The sequence below is a fragment of the Sorex araneus genome, chromosome X, assembly GCF_027595985.1.
Source record: "Sorex araneus isolate mSorAra2 chromosome X, mSorAra2.pri, whole genome shotgun sequence".
In the NCBI taxonomy this organism is placed as follows: domain Eukaryota; kingdom Metazoa; phylum Chordata; class Mammalia; order Eulipotyphla; family Soricidae; genus Sorex; species Sorex araneus.
In genome coordinates, this window is record NC_073313.1 from 202,043,706 (window position 1) to 202,065,882 (window position 22,177).

General features: G+C 35.9%; 1 protein-coding gene across 3 annotated transcripts in view; it reads left to right on the forward strand.

Moving 5' to 3' along the window:
- Positions 1 to 8,284, forward strand: part of B3GALT1 (beta-1,3-galactosyltransferase 1) — a 656,758-nt gene extending 648,474 nt beyond the window's left edge. For all 3 annotated transcript variants that reach the window (XM_055119807.1, XM_055119806.1, XM_055119808.1), the window contains one exon: positions 3,437 to 8,284. In XM_055119807.1, coding sequence (XP_054975782.1) covers positions 3,664 to 4,644 — 981 coding nt within the window. In that variant the 5' untranslated portion in view covers positions 3,437 to 3,663 and the 3' untranslated portion in view covers positions 4,645 to 8,284. The remainder of the gene's footprint in view (positions 1 to 3,436) is intronic.
- Positions 8,285 to 22,177: the final 13,893 nt, after the last annotated feature.

Genomic DNA, 22,177 nt, shown 5'->3' on the forward strand with positions numbered 1-22,177 from the left:
ATCATTGTAAACAAAGTTGTTTACAATGGTTTATTACATTCGATATTCCAACACCAAACTTACCATCATTACACCTTGCCACCACCATTATTTCCAATTTTCCCAACCACCACACAAGCATGCCCCTAAGTTATTGTTTGTTATGATTAATTTGCTAAAAATGATATAAAAAATTCCTGAGAAGGAAGAGTGAAGATTGTTATAACTCACCCTGAAGCTACTAAGCTCTTATATAAGAGATTATTGAGATCATTAGCATGTTGTTACAGATTAAGCTTTGTGTGTTAAAATTTTCTTGATAGAGATTGGTTGCCTTCTACTTTACATCTCCTCAGTATGGTGTGAAGCTCCTAGTATAACAGTGGTGAAGAGTATGAGATGTCGCTTCAGAAATTCTAAAATTTTCATGGGTGATACAACTGGAGTTACATTTATAACTGGATGGTGATGTCGGGATCCAGATACATCTCTGCAGCTTGCTGATCTCTTTGGAGATTTATTTCTGACTCTGTGAATCATGGCCAGTTAATGAGCTTATATGGTACCAGAGGCAGTTCATGGGTATGGCCGCCAGGCTCCTGGAAGAACAGGGGGATGGCAGGAAGTCACCTATCCCCACCTCCATGAGAGCCTGGAGATTTCCATCACAAAACCCACATACCTGAGTTTTTCAACATATTTATTCCTGGAGAGGATTGTTCAAGCCTGTGGAGTCTGGCCATGAGCATGGTGGTGATTTGGTACAGAAAGGGTTTCTAAATACCACCCCCCACCAGATGCTTGCCTATCCAGGAAGCCCCAGACTTTGCCGCCTTCATCCTCCCTCCCATCACACTTCTCTCTTCCTTTGCAGCACTTTTTGCAGCCATAGTATACACAGTGCTCTCTCATTTTATGTTTTTTGTATGTGCTGTGGCTGGGATATCTCTCCCCCATTCCAATTTGCCTTTGAGGATTCATTTTAACCATCATTCTTGATATTTCCATGCCAGCTTTCTCAAGATAGCATCATTGTTTGACTCTGGGATTAAAGTGGGGGGATTTGCAGTGCACATTCTGTGAATAATACTTCTAGAGTTGTACTGTTCATAGTTGGCAAGATTGCACCAAGTAGTTATCCTCCCATGCCTTGTCCACCAGCTCACCACTGCTCCTTTGGATGTTCTTTATGCAAATTTTTATTCTAGTGTCTAAATAATTTGTTTGAAACTTTTCTCCTGGACTATAAGTTTCTTGAGGGGTATAGGTTCTGTTCTGTTTCTGTTCTATACTTTTCACACACCATTAAGCCTCCATTTAGTAGCCTGAGTAGTGGCTCCTGTGTAGAATGTGACAGAAGCTACTTCCAGGTGAATCTTTGGAGGGTGTCCTTTAATAGCTTACTATTAGGTGCCTCAAAATTTAGTAAAGAACTCTGAAGATCGATAATTAAGTTAAGCTTATAATAGAGCCCTGGGAGATAACTTACAGAGTAGAACACATGCATAGCATGTGTGGGGAGCTGAGTTTGTCCTCCAGGCAGCATCAGAGCACCCACTAGAATAGCAAGGAGTAGACCCAGGTCTCTTAAGTACCTCTATATATGGTCCCTGTCACTATCACTGTCATCCCGTTGCTCATCGATTTGCTCGAGCGGGCACCAGTAACTATAAAAATAATTTTTAACTATGATGTTAGATCAGGAAAAATGTGGAGAGAGCTTGGTTACTAATAACACCTTTAACTCACATCACTAGAATTCAAATGGAGTAGTGTCTGTATATTCCAAAAATTTTTATTTTTGGATTTTGTGTCACACTCAGTGGTACTCACTTTTACTTATAGCCTTATGCTCAGGAACCCTCATGACAGGGTTCAGGAGACTATTTGGGGTGTCAGGGACTAAACTCAGGTCAGCAATATGCAAGGCAAGCACACTACCCACTAGGCTATCTCTCTGGCCCCCAGTATATATTCCAAATTGAAAACCCCGTTCTAAATTCTCAATTGCTGATTTTACTCTCATTTGTCTCCTTACTGTTTAAAGTTTCAAAGCTTATAGCATATCACAGCCTTCTTTTGATCAGTTTGAGTTCACCTTAAAGCCAACATTTTCTCCAGAAACCAAATACTGGATTCTGTATTTAGAGAGTACTTATTATGAATTGAACGAAGACCTGACTGTTCCTGAGCCATGTTGCTTGAAGCCATTCTAATATCCGTTTAGTTATAACTGTAACCACACTGAGTTATTGCCAGTCTCACATGGGTCCTGTATTCATAGTCAGCTCTTGGCTTAGACAAAAGAACGTGTATTCTCCCTGCCGTTACCCATCATATCTTTTATTTCATTAAGACTATTGTGCTTAGAAGCATGATTTTCAATCTATCATCCTACTTAAATTCTTTCAGCCACAGTCTGTACATTCAGCTGCATATTTTTCTTAGAAACAGGCTTTCTTGAAAATGATGCCCATTATCTGTTATATCTGTCTTCTAGGACTATGACATTTTGCTTTAACTAGGAAGGGAGATTTTTTACATGAATGGACTTTGTAATCTTGCAATTTATTTTACCAACATGAAAGCTACTGATTTTCTAGAAAGACTGAGAGCTCCAAAGGACAAGTTTTTTTTACTTAAACACCAATTGTAGTACTCTGTCACCTTTATTTAAGTTGTGATCCCCAATCCAAATTTCTCATTATACCCATTATATAGGCAAGTTTACTTAAGTAGAAAGAATTCAATAACTTCATCAAGGGACCATAAGGGTGAAAACTACAGAGTAACACCATTTAGATAACTCCAAAATTAATATTTTCTTCTTTCTAATTAACACTTGATTGATAATCTCCAGGCATGACGGAGAAGGATATTCTCCACTATGAACTTCACAGAAAACTGAGAATTAGAAACTAAATTTGAGAAAGTCAATGTAAGGGGTAAATGAGGAAAAGTCAAGAATTACTTCCAAGTCAGGACCCAGACAGACAACTTTTGCAGATTTTTCAGTAAAAAATGACACATTTGTTAAATACGATGTAAAAGAAAGCAAAGAGTTGCTAAAAATTCATCAATTTATCTGAGTCAAACAAAATTCAGACATGGGAAAAATAGAAAAATTGATATGAGGTCATGTGTAAGACTTTCAACTCGAAGAAATGAGTGTCAGACAATAGCCTCAAAAAGGCATTTTGTAAAAATGAGAAAACTTTAATGTTCTATTTAGCTTATCGTTTTCTAAAGATATATCTATATACTTGTGAGCTTCCATCAAGGGGAGAAAAGGGAAGATTGTTATCAGGAAGATTTTAGTCTTGATAGAAATGAATGATTATGTTTGTATTAATTATCTTCTATTAGTGAAAAATTCATAGATACTAATTATTCTTATTTCAAACTATAAAATGACTACATAAATCTGAAAAGCAACTGTACTTTATTGATTTTGCAGAATAAAGAGGATGATTTGTGAGGCATAGAACCTTCATTCAGGTTTGGAAGAAAACAATGAATGCCGAGATGCCAGATTGCTACTGAGATCTATGGACAGATCCACCCTCACACATCTTTCTCGAACTTCAAGATTTATTAATAATATGCTGCCTCTGAAAGAAGAAAAGAAACTAGTGCCAAGAAGGCATATTCTTCCACATCTGGAGTAGACCTGCTTCCAACGCAATGGCTTCAAAAGTCTCCTGTTTATATGTTTTGACAGTTGTGTGCTGGGCCAGTGCACTCTGGTATTTGAGTATAACTCGTCCTACGTCTACCTACACTGGCTCCAAGCCATTCAGCCACCTAACAGTTGCAAGGAAGAACTTCACCTTTGGCAATATAAGAACTCGACCTATAAACCCACATTCTTTTGACTTCCTAATAAATGAGCCCAACAAATGTGAGAAAAACATTCCTTTCCTTGTTATTCTCATCAGCACCACCCACAAAGAATTCGATGCCCGCCAAGCCATCCGAGAGACCTGGGGTGATGAGAACAACTTCAAAGGGATCAAGATCGCCACTCTTTTCCTCCTGGGTAAGAATGCTGATCCGGTTCTGAACCAGATGGTAGAGCAAGAGAGCCAGATCTTCCATGATATCATTGTGGAGGATTTTATTGACTCCTACCATAACCTAACCCTCAAAACATTAATGGGGATGAGATGGGTGGCCACTTTTTGTTCAAAAGCTAAGTATGTCATGAAGACAGACAGTGACATTTTTGTAAACATGGACAACCTTATTTATAAGCTTCTAAAACCCTCCACCAAGCCAAGGAGAAGGTATTTTACTGGATATGTCATAAATGGAGGCCCAATCCGGGACGTCCGCAGTAAGTGGTATATGCCCAGGGATTTGTACCCTGACAGTAACTACCCACCATTCTGTTCAGGGACTGGCTATATCTTCTCAGCTGATGTGGCTGAACTCATTTACAAGACCTCACTCCATACAAGGCTGCTTCATCTTGAAGATGTATATGTGGGACTGTGTCTTCGGAAGCTGGGCATCCATCCTTTCCAGAACAGTGGCTTCAATCACTGGAAAATGGCCTACAGTTTGTGTAGGTATCGCCGAGTTATCACTGTGCATCAGATCTCCCCGGAAGAAATGCACAGAATCTGGAATGACATGTCAAGCAAGAAACATCTCAGATGTTAGGATTTTTACCAATGTGTGTGTATATATATATATATGTTTCTTTTCTTTTTTGAGAAATGAGGCTGAGGGTGTTGGTATTTTACATGTGTCACCAAAAGAAATGTTTTGGTGAAGGGGTTTTGTAAGGAGGTGTTTTTTTTTCCCCCTTCTTACTCTTAGTTCCTTTCTTTGATTGCCAATTTGCAAATGTTAGGATTGTGTTATAGAAACAACATATGAGGTATAGGACCTGATTATGTCCTAAGATCCTGAGGCATTGCCATTTATCAGCAAAAACAACTGCCTAATGACTGTTAGGATTTACTTACTGTGCAACTGAGATAAATATCTGGTTCTGAGAAACTGAAGGTCACAATCATGTCTTTATATCATCTATGTAAAAATAATCCAAATCAAAAACAATTTAGAAATGAGATGCAGTCAGGAAGACACACTTGATGTGATTATTTATAATGTGTGTGCTGTTGCATTGAATTTTTACCTATATTGCCATGTAATGTGTAAGGTATTTTTAGTTCAACCAAGAGATGAACTTAGGGAGGCTGCAGTTAAATAAATAGAAATTGAAACTTCAGAATCAAATATTCTTCATATTTGCAAAATAGCTCTGCTTGCTCATGCAAGGTTTAAGCTTGGTCAGTGGGTAAAATGTATGTAAAATTCTACTTTACACAATGAATAAGAGTTTTTTTTTTTTTTTTGCTCTTTCAGAACAGACATTACATGGTTCCTCCAAAGGAGACTTTGCCAAATGTAATCTTACCTGCTGCCTTCCATAATATGTTGATAACTGTATTTTTAAAATCTGTTCAGGCAGTTACAGGTATAGAAATAAGTCGGTAGGAGGCCAGAAAAACAATAAATCACTTGGGAAAAAATGAACATTTATGTGTGAATTATAATGAACATAATCTTAGCAATAGTATAAGATGTCTTTCCCACACACTTGCAAAGCATGTGAGAAAATCTTTAAACAGGTGTCACTGTTACTGAATGATTCAGCTCTAGAATATATAGATGCAAAATTTTCGAACTTCCCAAACAGCTGAGTACCTCTCATAACAATGCCGTCAGGAGGTGTTTTCAAGGCTTCAGGTTTGAGGTTCTTGGGAAAAATTGGTGGTTAGCTTGGTTGATAAAACTTACTCACTGGGTCATGTGAGTAGACGTTCTGGCCTTGCTGTGCTTCAATGTGCTCATTTATAAAATGACTAGGAAAAAAACACCTACCTCACAAGTGGTGTGAGATAAAATTGCATTTGCTAAGTGTTTGGAGTTCCTTAGTTAAAAAGGTGCTACAATAATGTAGTGTATAATGCATTATGCTAAATGCTAAAATTGTTTCCTAATTACATTGGTGGTCATTAATAGTCATTTACATCATTTTAGTGTGAAAACCTGTCAACGTAAAGATTGAACATGGACATTTAGAGCAGCTGGTCTTTCTAAGATGCTAACTTTCATTCAGATTAAAAGTTAGTAGTTTAAAAAATCCACAGCTCCACTGTAATTTCTTATGGTTTCAAGAAATATTATTTCTTTAGTGAGTTGCCTTGACATCCAGGATGCTTCCTGAATGTGAAGGCATCTGCCTTTCTTTAAGAAGAACTCTATGGTAGAACATCTAGTACAGTAATTGAAGAACCTGCTTTGCAAAATGTATTAGTTTCAATCTCAGGACACATTTGATCTGAACTCTCTTGAGAACTTTGAGAATAGGTAAAGCTAGTCTACTTTTAACAAAATAGGCACTCAGTATACCCATGCATTGCATATATACCATTTATTAAAACATTTGTCTTCAGTCTAAGAAAGTCCCCACATTGAAAGAGGACGTTTTTACTGTTGTTCTTCTTTAACCTGACCCTTGGAAACTCTCTAGAAGTTTATTTATCTACTGATAAATAAAATTGATAAATGAAAGTCATAAATGATTTCTTGAAAACACTGGATCTGTCATTCCTATTTCTCAATCTATATTATTTTAAACTTTTATCAGAAATGCTGAGAATTATTACAAAACAGAATTAGGTAGTCTGGAGAAAGACAGATCAACACAAACCCAGCCTTCAGCTGCTGAGTTCCAATCACTTGAAAAGACTCATGACTTTGTACTTGGTTTACGTTCCAGTCATGCAGCAAGTTAAGCCTTTGTTTCCATATACTTTATGCTAGTCAAACCACCCTCAGTGTAAAGGAATTGTACATTATAAATATCATATATGTACATCTATAAATTGGTGTGTGTACATAATGGAAAAAGCCCTACTCTTTAAAAGGAGCAAAAATCAGAGAATTGTATGTTCTAAAGAATTGTTTCTTAACTTTTTTAATGCTAGGTAGTTCCCATGTGACAAACATGTATATATTCATCAAGGCCATGTGTACATATTTTAAAGTCATTTTTTCTTCTTCCCAACTCTTTGTATAACTAGGATTTGCTTGCTGTGTAACATTTTCTTCTGCATGGAGCTTGGTGAGGCAAGGTCATTTGTCCAGTGTTTCAATAGGCTACAGCATGTTTTCTCCTCATTTATTTGAATGTTCAAAAGAGTTTAAGTCAGATGATCAAGAAAAATCTCTGATTTTCTGCTTTGGTTAATTGTATGGCACTGGTCAATTCATGGTTTTACTTGTTTGAAATTAAAAGCCTTTTTTTAAAAATGACCATTTCTCTAACTAAAAGTCTTTCAGACTGTTTTACATTAGGGATCATTCAAACCATTTTTATAAAACCTTCTCCCTTCTCTCCATCTCCCCAGCTGTGCTATTCATTATGTAATGGATAGCAAAAGGGATCAATAACCAGTTACTGTATTATTAAAATTTTATTTTTTAAATTTAATTTTGGAAAAAATGTTTAACTTGGTAGGCTAGTTTGTGTGGCTTTGTGTCTTATTATTGGAACAAATGCCAGTTTCAGTACATCATGTTATGTTTTTAAGTTATCAAAATAAAAGATCATTTCTGATTTGGACTAAATTCAGAAGAGCAAAACCCCTTTGTGTGATATGATATGTGAAAAACAAACTCTTGACAAGAAAAATCCAGGAAGGAGTTTTTCAGTCAAATCTCTTCTATCAAAAGACAATGGAATATTTGCATAGAGCATCTGGGATTCATTTTCTACCTTTCCTAATATGTGGGTTTAGTGGGGAAATTGATTATGTCATTTATTCTGTAAAAGTGAAGATAGTTTTTATAAGCAATAAAGTAACTTGTGAATGAAAGAAGTAATTTACTAGAAACGCTTGTTGATGATAATTGACAATTAGGTATACTGTTATATATGAATGATTGTATTTATGTATTTATTTGTCAAAATTGTACATACTATTTCGCCAAACGTAATTGTCTGTAAAAGTGCACTCTCCAGGTTTGTAGTACTATTTAGGGTTACATGGGTTGCCAATAAAGCTGCTAATCAGAAAACTATTTTTTGTATCAATGTTATAAAACTGAAAAATGATGGGTACTGAAGATGTCTTTACAGTCAGTTTCTTCACCTTACTCTTGAAAATGTAAACTGTTGATTGAAAGCACGATGCTAATGTATAAGCCCATCTGTCATGAGGAAGATTACGGTTTCATAAAACTAATTTTTTAAACCACTGGGACAAATAAACCGAAGGAGAACATATTTTGTAGTTTGTTTTTTTTTCTGAAAGAATCTTTTTGATGATATGTGATCATAAAAATTATCTGATGACTAATCATTTATCATTAACCTTCTCCATAACCTTCCTATAGGTAGTAATTCAAGCCATTAGAGCTCATCTGCTTTAGCCCAAAGCAGTTTGAAAGTTAACTTAGGAATCATTTGTCCTGGCAATTCCTAGACTACCTCAGAATATGGGAAATCTAAGTCCTTTGCCCCATTTCAGTCTCAGAGAAGTTTGTGTTTAAATATTTTGGATTGAACATGCCAAATATATATTTATAACCTTCTTGGTGAATCAAGTGTTAAAGGCAAAACTGTCCTTATTGTTTATGGTGTGTTGTGTGTGTGTGTGTGTGTGTATGTGTGTGTGTAAGTAATGTTTAAAATAATGCATACTATTTTAAGTTTGACCAAACTAAAGAATTTCTGCTCAGGCATTCCTTATAGCAGACAAGTAGTTGCTGATTGCTCATAACTGACTTTGTACAGAGAGACTAACAGCTATTTAAGAGGCAGAGTTCCTTATAAGCCTTATCTCTTCTGGATAAATAGGCCATCAGTTTTTAATAGAAATTTAATCTTTGAATTAATCTCTCTTGTACTTTAGAGTATAAAATGTAAAGTCTATCAGCTGGGTGTAACTATGTAAGTGACAAACATTTATATTTAAGGTGGGGTTTGAAAAAGACGTCGATAGATTTTTAACAAAGAGCATTCACATCAAATGAGGATGTATTCTAAATTCAAATTCCTGGGTCTTATCTGAATTTGGGAGATGAAGCTCAGCAATCGGTTAAAATTAATTCAGGTGATTCTGAAGAACCTGAAAGTTGAGAATACTAAGAACAGAAGTTGACAAATCACACTCTGAACCAGCATTCTTCAAACTTCTTATAGCTGTTGACTAGTATCTGTCCTACATATTGTTCCACAGACTAGCAGTTATAACCATGGTGATAAACAAATGTTTTTCAATCTTTTTACACCTGTGGACCAGCTTCAGTCCAGAGATGGTGGTTAAAAAATACTGCTCTAATCCACATCTAGTCCACAGATATGAGGGGTTTCTCCTGCTGAATATCAGAAATGACTATATGATCAGGATATTGACACTGAACCCCCAATTAAGCAATTGTACTCAACTCTTAACTTAGTTTACTTTAGAGCCTATAAAAACTGTGGAAATGTATTTCTTATAATTATTTTATATACTTTGATTTTTATCTGTTTATTATCTGATCCTTTCCAAGAAAAGTTTGCCAACCTCTGACCTGGACAATCAGGAAAAAAGGCTGCTGCTTCATCAAAAAGAAAAGGGTGCTGCCTAAAAAATTTCACTGTGAATAGTAAGTCCTGTCAACAAAGCATTCTGAAATTGTCTCCATGCAGTCAGGGGAAATGATAATGTAGTATGATAACTAATTGCTTTAAAAACTGACAGCTGCATATATTTTAAAAATATTTCCTTTTTTTGCAGAGTGATTTTTAAAAATTATAAAAGCTTGATTTTAATTGTGACAATTATCCAAAGCTTAATTAATATATTGCTTAAAGATGTGTGGGTATTAGACCTAAGAGGGTGGGTTTCATATAGCTTGATTATCATAATTACAAGCATTCTATTTTCTCATTTACTTAATTGATTGTCATAGCTTTCCAGATGAATTCTCGCTGCTGGAGAAGAGTTGAATACATTTCTAAGAGAAGAAAAAAAAAACAGAAATAGGCCTATTTTGAAGAGCGATGTGTCCTCAAATATAATCCATGTGAGCATGAAAATTTTTCCTCGATAATATCTCCGTACCTCTTTGCTGGTTAAAATAGGCATTTTTGTGAAATTAAAAAGAAATGAATGAAAAAGTATTATTGATTTAACTACACCTATAATAACACTGGCTCTACTGTCTCTTCAGCTAGAGGTACCTAGCACTCAAGAAAAATTTTCCATTTAGTTTTTCTTATAGAATCTATTAGTTTGGTACATTATGTCGACTATTTGTTATGCCTCTTGCAATGACCTCAGTCCTCACCTGAAGGGAGCATGGCATAAGGGGTGATTTATTCTCTCTTTGAGGTTTATTCCAGAGCCTTTATTCAGCAGTGGCTGCTTGATATGGCAGACTGGGCAGAGTTACGTGTGGTGGTTTTGTGATGAAGATAATTTTTCAGTGAAGACAAGGATGACCTCACCAAGAGTAAGGTGAGGGAAAAGAAAACACTACTTTATCCCATTGGGAATTCTTAAAATTTTAGGACTCATTTCTTTCTTTTGGTGTTTTTTCATCTTAACAATACCCCCTGATCTAAGTGGTGCTGTTTTCTCAATTGACAGATTCAGAAACTGAGAAAATAATGAATTTGGATTTTACTGGATGAACTCAGGATCTTTGGCTCTAAACACCACATACTATCACTGTATCACTGTCATACCATTGTTCATCGGTTTGTTTTGGCAGGCACTAATAACTTGTCCATTTGTCCCAGGCCTGAGATTTTAGCAGCCTCTCCTTACTCGTCTTTCCTAACAACTGGAGGCTCTTTCAGGGTCAAGGGTATGAGACCTATTATTGTTACTGTATTAAGCATATTGAATACGACAAGGGGAGCTTGCCAGGCTCTTCTGTCCATATAGTATAGTATATGCTATTTCTCAAAATATAAAACACAAATCACCACTGCCACCACTACTCACCATCACCCATTCCTATGAAGCTCAGTGTAAGTATTTTCATTTGTTTTTCAGAGTGAACTACTTCCACCTTTGTGATTGAGTTATAATTTACCTATTTTGAAATTCACGCCTTTTTGGTGTAAAGTTCTATGAATTTTGACAAATGCATTCATTTATGTAATCGACATCATTAAGCAAGTTCTACTAGTTAGTTACCCAGCTCCCAAATTCTTTTGAGCCTCTCTGTAATCAAGCTCCGCCCCCAACCTCAAGCAATCACTAGCCCCAAACTTCCACTTTTTTCTTGAAATGTTTGCTTTATTATGTAGTCACCAAGACATTGTTTATTAAAAGTTTCTTTGGATAACTCATTATTACATCTTACTACCAAGAAAAGGGGGGAAAGGGAAAAACTCTTAAAATTAATCACTGTAATCCCGTTGTTCATCAATTTGCTCGAGCGGGCACCAGTAATGTCTACATTGTGAGACTTGTTGTTACTGTTTTTGACATATCAAATACACCACGGGGAGCTTGCCAGGCTCTGCCATGGGGGCGAGATACTCTCGGTAGCTTGCTGGGCTCTCCGAGAGGGACGGAGGAATCGAACCCAAGTCGGCCATGAGCAAGACAAATGCCCTACCCGTTGGGTTATCACTCCAGCTAAAATGAATATAAAAGAAGAATTCAAGTAACTAAAAATCTTGCTAAAAATATGGGTAACAGGGCTAGAGAGATAGTACAGTGAGTAGTGTGTTTGTTTTGCTTGTGGCAGACCAGGGTTCAATTTAGGATTCCCTCGAATTTCATTAGGATTATTCCTGAATACAGAGGCAGAAGTATGACATGAGCACCACTGGGGATGGCTGCAAACCAAACCAAAAAATAGTTTAGGTGAAATCCAAAAATTTTTAAATAATCTTTGATGTTATAACACCTATATCTAATGAATATAAATATGGTGAAAGTCATAATCTCTAACTACACTGTAGCTCTGAGCACTAGGAACTGTAACAGAGCTACTATCCTTCAGAGCTCTTAACAAACATTTCAGTAGAGGGAGCAATCTATAATTTCAATTATACTTTTTTTTTCCTCTTGGAAGGAAAGAATCCTCTGGAGAGGCATCCATCACCCCCACAGCTTATTAAGAAGGCAAATTTGGGGATTTGTCTTCATACGTTCTCTAACCAAACTCAGAGGCACTCAACTCTGCATCTGCCTAAGTTCTCTTTCTGTTGGTTTCTTCAGCCTCTGATAGTATAGGTTACCTTTAGAAAAACAATCTTGCACAACTGCAAGCTTTTCTTTAAACTTTATTAAAAATATTAACTTGGAAAGCTCACCATTTATGATTATGCACTCCTCAAATCTTCACAGCAATTCAAGTCTTGGATAGCGTGATCATTGTTGCAAAACAGAAGACTGCTGGAGGAAACATGAGTGACACCTAAACCCCTCTTCAATGTTCCTTGGACTGCTGTGCACCTAGTAATTAGCTGGGAATTATATTAAAATGTAGGTTAGTCCTTAGGATTATGTTTGTTTTTCTTTTTGCCCAAATAAGTTTTGGATTTTATCATATTATAATTTTTAATTGAAATGCCAACTTTATAACATTGTATAGCTTATAAGAGGGCGGGAGTGATAGCACAGTGGGTAGGGTGTTTGCTTTGCACACGGCCGACCCGGGTTCGATTCCTCCGTCCCTCTCAGAGAGCCTGGCAAGCTACTGAGAGTATCTCGTCCACACGACAGTCCGGCAAGCTACCCTTGGCATATTCTATATGCCAAAAACAGTAACAACAAATCTCACAATGGAGACGTTACTGGTGCCTGCTTGAGCAAATCAATGAGTAATGGGATGACAGTGATACAGTGATAGCTTACAAGTGTGCATCACTGTAGGTCAACATCTATGTATGCAACTTTCAATGTATCACTCAAGGAACAAATCTATCCTGGACATAGAGTTGTCTCCATTTGCCTGATTTACCCCATATCTTTCCCCTTTCTCTTCTGATAATTGCTATTTGATCTATTAGTCTAAAGTTGAGTTTTGTTTTATTTAGTTCATTTGATAGTTTAGTTTCTCGTACCACACATGAATAAAAATCATATGGGTTTTGCCTTTATCTAATTTATTTCACTAGACTGGATATCCTATAGGACTATCATTGGTATTATAAATTTCAAATGTTTATGATTTAGTAGTATTTTATTTTGTTTATGTGACACATATTCTTTAGCCTGTAGTTTACAGATGTTCATTTTGTCTGTTTCCAGTTCTTGACTACTATTTATAATACTTCAGTGAACACTATTGTGCCAATGTCTCTTTCAATTAAAGCTTTTGTATTTTTCAAATACCTCCAACTAGAATTATACAAAATTTCTGTTTTAACTTTTGTGAAATTTTCCTGCTGTACATATGGATGTACCTGTTTTCAGAAATCTTAACTGATGTACTTTGTTCTTACCATTCTAAAGAGTACCTAATACACAGCATGGTTTTCAATCCACTCTCTGTTCTCCTTCATATTCTCTCCCAACTAAAGGAATTCTAATAAGGACATGAGAGATAGTCCCCAGAGTTAGTTGTCAATATATGCTTTTTCCTAGGATAATATGTTTATTGATTTACATTTTCTTACAAGTCATTTGATTATTTTCTTGTTTGAACATTGATTTGCTTTGTCTACTTTTACTTTCTAATTATTCTCAGTTCATATACTCAAGCATAAAATGCAACATTATTTTGAACTAAAATTTTCACAAAAATATAATAGACTGGACCACATACATTCCACCTATTAGAATTTCAATGGGAAGGATTAGTAATGAGTGGAATTTCTAATATTTCAAATCTAGAAAAATTAACTCTTTTCTTTCCTCACTAGTAGGTAGGATGTCCCCAAACTACCTCTAAAGTTTAACTTTAAACTAGATTTAAAGTCAAGTTTAAGAGGTTGATCTTAGATTTCTGATATACCATAAAATCAACTTCAATTGGAGAAAACTGTTATTTTGCTTTATTACTCTTGAATAGCTGGTAGAATATCGATTAGAATCCTTGAAGGAATTAATGTATTCCTTATTTTTCTTAATATGTATTAATTTTTTAATTTTTATACTTTTAAAGCAAAAGTTGTTATTGTTGTGTAACATGATCCATAAAGATTTAATATTTATGTTTTTGACCCACCACCACTACCACCAAAGTGACAAAAATCACTGAACTTAGTCCCTCCTAATTCACTTCATCTGTCCTCATCCCAATCCTATTATGGTAACCTCAGTTATATTATCAGTGTAAAGGTTATAACCTTTACACTGATAATGTTATTAGCCACGTTATTTTTATTATCCATTGTCCACTTCCTTGTTATTCCCCACTCCTTTCCTAGAATGTGGAGAGGGCTTTGTGGTTACAGTCTCTAGTGCTCAGGGGTGTTTCTGACTTTGTAGTTAGTAGTGACCTCTAACAGTGCTCATATCTATCACTGGGGCTTGAACTAGTGCCAGCTATATGCAAAGCAAGCAACTTATTTGTTTATTTATTTATTTATTTTTAATTTTTTATTAATGAATCACCATGGGGGTACAGATACAGGTTTACATATTCTCGTGCTTGTGTTTCTATCATATACAGCTTGAGTATCTATCCCTCCACCAGTACCCATTCTCCACTGTTGACCCCATCATCCCTCCCACCCCCTCCCCCTCCCCACCCCATCTTATTGGCAGAGCATTCCCCTCTATTCCCTCTCTCCCTTTGGGCATTATGGTTAGTAATGGAGGTCTTGGGTGGCCAATGTGTTAGGTCTATAGTCAGCTCCGTGCACGCCTCTCCCATCCCGAATGGGTCCTCCCACCACATTTTTGCTTGGTATTCCCTTCTCTATCTGAGCTGCTCTTTTCCCCAGTATGTGAGGCTGGTCTCCAAGCCATAGAACAAATGCAAGCACCTTGTTCCCCTTGATATTTTTCCAGCCCTATTTGTTTCTTTGTGCACTGCACATGATTGAAAATATCTGATATTTGTCCTTGTTTCTCTTACTTTTTCACATAAAAATGTCAAAGACAGTTTCATGTGAAACTTTTGGGATACACACAAACTTTTGTGTTATTAGTATAAAGCCATATTTCATCTTAGAGCTGAATAGTATTCTTGTGTGTTTATACCACAATTTCTTAGTCCACTCATTCATTTTCATCACTTGGATTGTTTCCTCATCTTGGCTATTGTAAATAACTTTGCAATCAATATAGGTGTGTGTCAGTGTTTTCAAAATAATGTCTTTGTTTTCTTTGGTTGGGTGCCAAATAATTAAGTCACTGGATCATATGGGAGTTCTATTTTTAAATTTTAGAAATTAAAAAATTATCACTCTGATGTGCTTAGCGGCTGAATGAGACAACAGCCCCACCAATAGTGAATTAAGGTTCCTTTTAAACTGCATATCCACCATAACTTCCTGTTTCTGAACACTTTAATATAGGTCATCCTCGGTCGTGTGAGGTAATCTCAAGTGTCATTTTGTTTTGTATTTTCTTGATGTCATTGCTAATAAACACTCTTTTATATGCCTGTTGATATCTGTATGCCTTCTTTGAAGGAAGAGTCTATTCATCCTCTCTCCTTTTTGTTGTTTTTTGGGGTCAACACCAGCAATTTTCAGGAGCTATGCTCTCTGAGGTACTCAGGAGTTGCTTCCACTGCTGCTTTGAGTGCATGCAATTAATCATGGGCCTTCTGCATGAAAGTCATGTGTTGAACCCTTTGAACTACCTCTTTCTTCTATTGCTACTTTTAAATGAATTTTATTAGTGAATCACCGTGAGATACAGTTACAAACTTATGAACTTTCATGTTTGCATTTCAGTCATATAGTGATCATTTACATCCTTCCACCAGTCCCATTCTCCTCCACCAGTGTTCCCAGCATCCCTCCCACCACCCCACCCTGCATCCTCTGCAGGGCATTCCCTTTTGTTCTCTCTTCTTTTGGGTGTTGTAGTTTGCAATAGAGGTATTGAGTGGCCATCGTGTTCGGTCTATAGTCTACTTTCAGCACACAGCTTTCAACCTGAGTGGGTCCTCCCAACATCCTCTACTATTGCCACTTTTTGATGATGCTCATTTTTTGGTTGTTTTAGGTATATAAGTGTGTTAGATATCTGTGGATATTAATCTTTTGTCAGATGTACAGTGTACAGATATTTCCTCCTATTTTCTAGGACGTTATCTAATTTTAGCCTTCTTGCTTTTTGCAATGCAGAACTTTTTCAACTTGATGTTGCCCCATTTGTTTCTAGTTTTGATTTTGTTTTTTTAAACTGAAAAGTATAGTAGAATCATCGAAGATCAGTTCAATGTCTTGGAGAGTTTTGCATGTTTTCCTTTATATATTCCGTATGTTAGGTCAAACATCAAGGTCTTTAATCAAGTTTTGAATTCTCATTTGTAAGCATTGTGAGATTGGGCCCAGTTTCATATTTTATATGTGGAAAACTAGTTTTTCCCAAATCATTCATTGACTAGATTTCCTTCTTTCAATATACCTACTTTCTTTGTGTATGTTAACTGTCCATATATCGAAGAGTTTACTTCTGGACTTTCAGATGTATTCCATTATTCTGAGAGTTTGATTTTATTCTATTATTACATCATTTGGTTACTATAGCTTGATGATATAGTTTGTTGTTTCCAAAAGTTTTTGATGAAGTCTTTAGTGCTTCCTATGAACAACTTTATGGAATTAAACTGGGAAACTTAGGGAAAAAATGCATGAATTTTTTGAATCATAAAAACCTTCCAAAGGGGCCGAATGATAGTACAGCAGGCAGGGTGATTGCCTTGCACACAACCAAATCAGGTTCAGGGCCTGGCATCCTATATGGTCCCCTGAGCACCACCAAGAGTGATTTCTGAGTGCAGAGCCAGGACTAACTCCTGAGCATCGATGCTGGTGTGACCCAAAAATCCAGGGAAAAAAGTCAATAGGAAATGAAAACCTGTACAGGTCAACCAATCCCTAGAATAAAAATCAAAATGCTAATAAAGATATCTACACACAAACAAAAATGCAGGTTCAAATAGGTTAATTAAATTCTACCAAACATTTAAAGAGCCCTAGTCCTTATTTTCTCGAGTTTTTCCAGAAAAATCAAAGAAATAGAAAGGCTTCATAACAATGTATATGAAGCCAACATTATATTAATATCAAAGACAAACAAAGATGCTGCTGAAAAAAATTATACACAAATATACTTGGTGACATAAGTTCAAAGATACTGAACAAAATCTTAGTAAACCATAGTCAATAGTCAATAATTCATCAAGAGGATCATATACAAATGATGTATAGAAACATATTAAAATAACCATTTTATATGGAATGGTTTTATACAGAAGGATTTATTTCAGGGATGCAAGGATAATTCACGATACATAAATCAATGTGTTAACATCAACAGAAAGATAAAAATCATATCAATATCAATAGATGCAGAAAACTTTGACAAGATTCAATAACAATTTATGACAAATCTCAACAAAACTGGATTAGAAGGAACTTACTTAATTTAGTAAAGATCATGTACAACAAACCCACTCTAACATCCATATGTAGTCATGTGATATTCAATAGTGAAAAACTGAATAATTCTTTTTTCTTAAATTTTTTTAAAATTTTATTGAATCACCATGAGATAGTTACAAGCTTTCATGTTTGGGTTACAATTTCACAATGATCAAACACCCATCCTTCCACCAGTGCACATTTCCCACCACCAGTATCCCAGGTAAACGCCCCCTTTCCCACCCTCCCACTGACTCTAAGGCAGACAATATTCCCCATACTCTCTCTCTACTTTTGGACATTAAAGCTTGCAACACAGACACTGAGAGGTCATCATGTTTGGTACATTATCTACATTCGGCACGCATCTCCCATCCCAACTGGTTCCTCCAGCCATCATTTTCTTAGTGATCCCTTCTCTATTCCATCTGCCTTCTCCCCTCCGCTCATGAAGCAGTCTTCCAACTATGGGGCCAGAAACTGAACATTTCTTTTTTAAGATCAGCCACAAGACTTTCCTGCTTTAATTTTATTTTTGGCACCATGATTTACAGTATTGATAATGGTAAGGTTTCATTGCAACACTACATCCTTCACCAGTGTCAGTGTCCCAGTGTCCCCCTCCCTGTCCTACCTATCCCCTCCACAGTGATATGCTTCCTTATTATAGATCTGCTCTCAATTTATTTTGCTTGAGTGTATGTATTTTCTTTACCTTGTAACTTTATATATCGCATATGAGGAAGATCATTCTGTATCTGTACCTCTTATTCTGGCTAACTTCACTCAGCATCATATTCTACAAACCCAAAGTATGTCCACTTCAGTACTAATTTTTCAATATAGTATTGGAAATGTTAACTAGAGCAAATAGGCAAGGAAGGAAAATTAAAGGGATTCAAAGTCAAAAATAAATTGAAATTTGCCAATTATATGCTAATGTAAACATTTAGATAAGTTATTGATATATAGAACATATAGGATTTTACTGCTGTATTTCTGCAAAGATTTTAAATGGTTTTACAGTTTGTCTTTATTTTTTGACTTTATTTTATCCACTTGTACCTTGATATCAATCTTTACAGTTACCAGCCTACATTTGCCTTTTCTTGGTCTCCTGAGTATTTTGCTTTGAAAGTTTCACGTAGTATATACCTGAATTTCTAAGCTTATTTCCTTTTAAATTTAAAGCAGTAATTCCGCTGTTCATTCTGGAATCCCCTTTATTACTCCCCCTTCCCCCATCTTTATGATTTTTATATATCTTACTGCTTCTTTGGGGTTTCCTTGCCTTTTATAGAAAACCATTTAGCATTTCTTGCAGAGCTGCTTTAGAGATAATGCTTTTAGCTGTTGTTTGTCTGAAAATGTTTTTATTAGTTTTTTTTAAACTCTAAGTGATAATGGGGCAGGGTAGAGATTCTTAGCTGGACGTTTTCACTCAAGAATTTGAATACATTGTATTATTCTCCTCTGGAATGACAAGCTTCATTTGAGAAATCTGATGTGAGTCCAATGTGGGGTTCCTTTATATGTGAGTCTTTGCTTTTAACTTGCTGCTTTTAGTAGTCTGTCTCTCACTTTCATTCTTGCCACCTCGATTACAGTGCATCTTAACATTCTTCCATTTGTATTTGTTTTGGTTGGCCTCTAGGATTCTCTAGTCAGAGCACATGCCTCCTTTTACACATTTGATAAATTCTTGTCTATTGTTTTTACCAACAATTCCTCTCCTTCCTCTTGTTCCTCTCCTATTGGAGCTTCTATGATGTGAGTATTGTTTGCCTAAATTCTGTTTCCTTTATTTTTAACTCTTTTCTTCTTTTATGCTATTTTGGCCCTGGTTCATTCTCTGGCATTGAATATGAGCACCTGAGCACTCCCAGGAGTGATCTCTGAGGAGAGCCAGGTATGGCACCTCCAAAATAAGAGTGATGGGGAAAACTCATAAATCATGAGAGATCTTTTAGAAGGTCTTTTTATGACCTAATATGCAGATTTCAGTATACAGAAAATGCTCATTGTTTCTATATAGACTCACCCCACAAAACTCATTCTTCCTATATAGAGTAAATGATACTTATTAAGTAAACCACCCCATGACAATTTTCAAGCCTTTCCTAATTTCCAATGCTAAAAAGTTAATTTTGACAGGTGACTTTTTCCCCAATAGTTTCATTGTTTTTACTGATAAGTAGGTTTCCAGAAGTTATCATTCTTTTATTCTAAAAAACTTACTCTTGACAATTCATCAATTTATCCACATTTCAAAAATTTTAAAGGACTTCATTCAGCATCTTCTTATTATTTACTTGCTATTGTTTTACCGTGCTGGGTAATAAGCAAGCTAGCATGATTTATAAGAAAATATTCCTTCCCAAAAAGAGTTAAAACCATGGGGACAGAGGAAATACGTATTGCAAGTAAAGAGGCTAGATAAATTATACAGTCTATAAGGTACTTATCTTGCACATGGCTGACTGGGGTACTCCAGGTACTCCAGGTACTCCAGGTACTCCATATGGTTTCAGATCACTACCAGCAGTGACCCATGAGCAGAGAGCCAGGAGCAATGTCAGATGTGCCCCTCCCAATAAATAAAATAAAAACAAAAGAACATTGAAAGTTACTCCTGATAATAGAGTATGCTATAACATTATAACTATAATAGACTATTGGGACTAATGTTATACTGTTAGAGTAGACTATTTGGGACTATTATAATTATAATGTTATAGCATGCTTTATCATAGTGATTTGTTATCAATATAATGTTATATTTGATAACATTACATTTGTAAAATGGATGTTACATTTGTTACCAATGTAATGTTATAATGATCATGAAATCAATATCATGAAGCATATATGGAAAAGTAGATGACTCTGGAGACTTAATATCAAATCCAATATAATGGGATAACTTCTAAGCAAAATCAAGTAGGAAGAGTCCAAGTTAGGCAAGGAATAGAGCAAATGAACAAGATGGAGAAAGAAGCTTATGTATTTTATCTGTACAGTTTTGGAAGGTAGTTAGGGTGATTGGTTTAGAGCAGTGGTTCTCAGACTTATTTGGCCTCCCCTTTCAGAAAAAAAGGAAATAATCACCAGCACTTCACTAGGAATCTACCTTCTTTAAGTGATCAAAGTGACCCCAGTTACCGAGTCATTCCAGTGCTGCTGGAGTTCCAGGCAGTACCTTCTACTTTGGGGAACAATGTGTTGTACAAAGAAACCATATTTGGAGAACAGGTATCGATAAAAAATCTAAATACAGAACTCAGAGATCAAGCAAAGCAATATTTCCCGTGTTCATTTGTTAGAAATGGTCCTTGTCAATACGGTTAGTCAATATCCTTTGTAATATAATATTCTTATACTTAATACAATAGTGTCATTTTTATCAATGGCTCATAGTTGCTTAATCACCTAAGTTTATGAAAGCCAAGATTATATTAAACCTGCAGTGAGGGCCTGATTTTTAGTACATCGGGTAGCTTGCATGCAGCTGAACTGGATTTGATTCCCAGCAACCCATATGGGCCCTGGAGCACCACAAGGAGTAATTCCTGAGTGCAGAGCCAGGAGTAACCTCTGAGCATCACCGGGTATGATGTAAAAAAAGGAAAGAAAAGAAAAGAAAGTAGTGAGCCTTAAGTTTTTCTCATGTTGTAGGAGCACCTGCTCCTCCCTTATAACATGACTGAAGGAATATGTAGAGAAAAGCAAGACAGAGGGGAGGTAACAGCTCAAACCATCTGATGATCATTATTTAATTAGCACTCATTCTTCACTAATCAAGTGCTACTTTAAGTTTTTAATCTTGCAGAAGAATGAAAAACTTCTAAAACTAAGTTCTTTATCCCTCCATTCTAAACACAGCTGTTTCTTTATATCCCTGTCAAGTGATTTTTCTTGAGCTGCTTTTACATATTATCTTGAATCCTATCTTTATTGAGAGTTATAAACATGTTTTATATATTATATTATTTTATATATTATTTTATATGCTGTTTTATATATTATTTATATACTGTTAATATATTATTTTATATACTGTTACTAGGATACATAGAACTTACTCAAAATGTCTAGTGCTAGCAGATATTTCTGTCAAACGATGTGGTTCATTGTCCCAAGAAGACTGAAAAGCACTGGATTAGGAAATTGTATATTGAAATTGTTATTTTCCTGACTTCAAAATAGAATTTCTACCTGCAAAATAAATGGCAGCAGGTTCACTAGGATCCTTGGCTAGGGGAACATATTGTGCGATTCGACTCGAGAACAGAGCACATCTCTGGTGCTTTGGGAGCAGTCATTCCACCACACACTTAATCTTTTCTGGTGAAAGTCTATTTCAGTGAGTGAATATTGGGTTTTAGAATCCTGAGGAAGCATTGTCTCCTAAAAACACAAGGAATGCTAGCATTTTCAGACCATCACATTGATCTTAGCTTTCCTCTTAGGAACCTGGATGACTATATTTCTCAGAGGCAAAAAAAAAATGCTTATATTTGAGCAGGAATGCTTACATGCTCTAGGCAGTAATCTGCCATACTTTCCTTAAAGTTTATTTCATTCTATTCCCAGGAAAGCCAGTTGTGTAACTGGTTA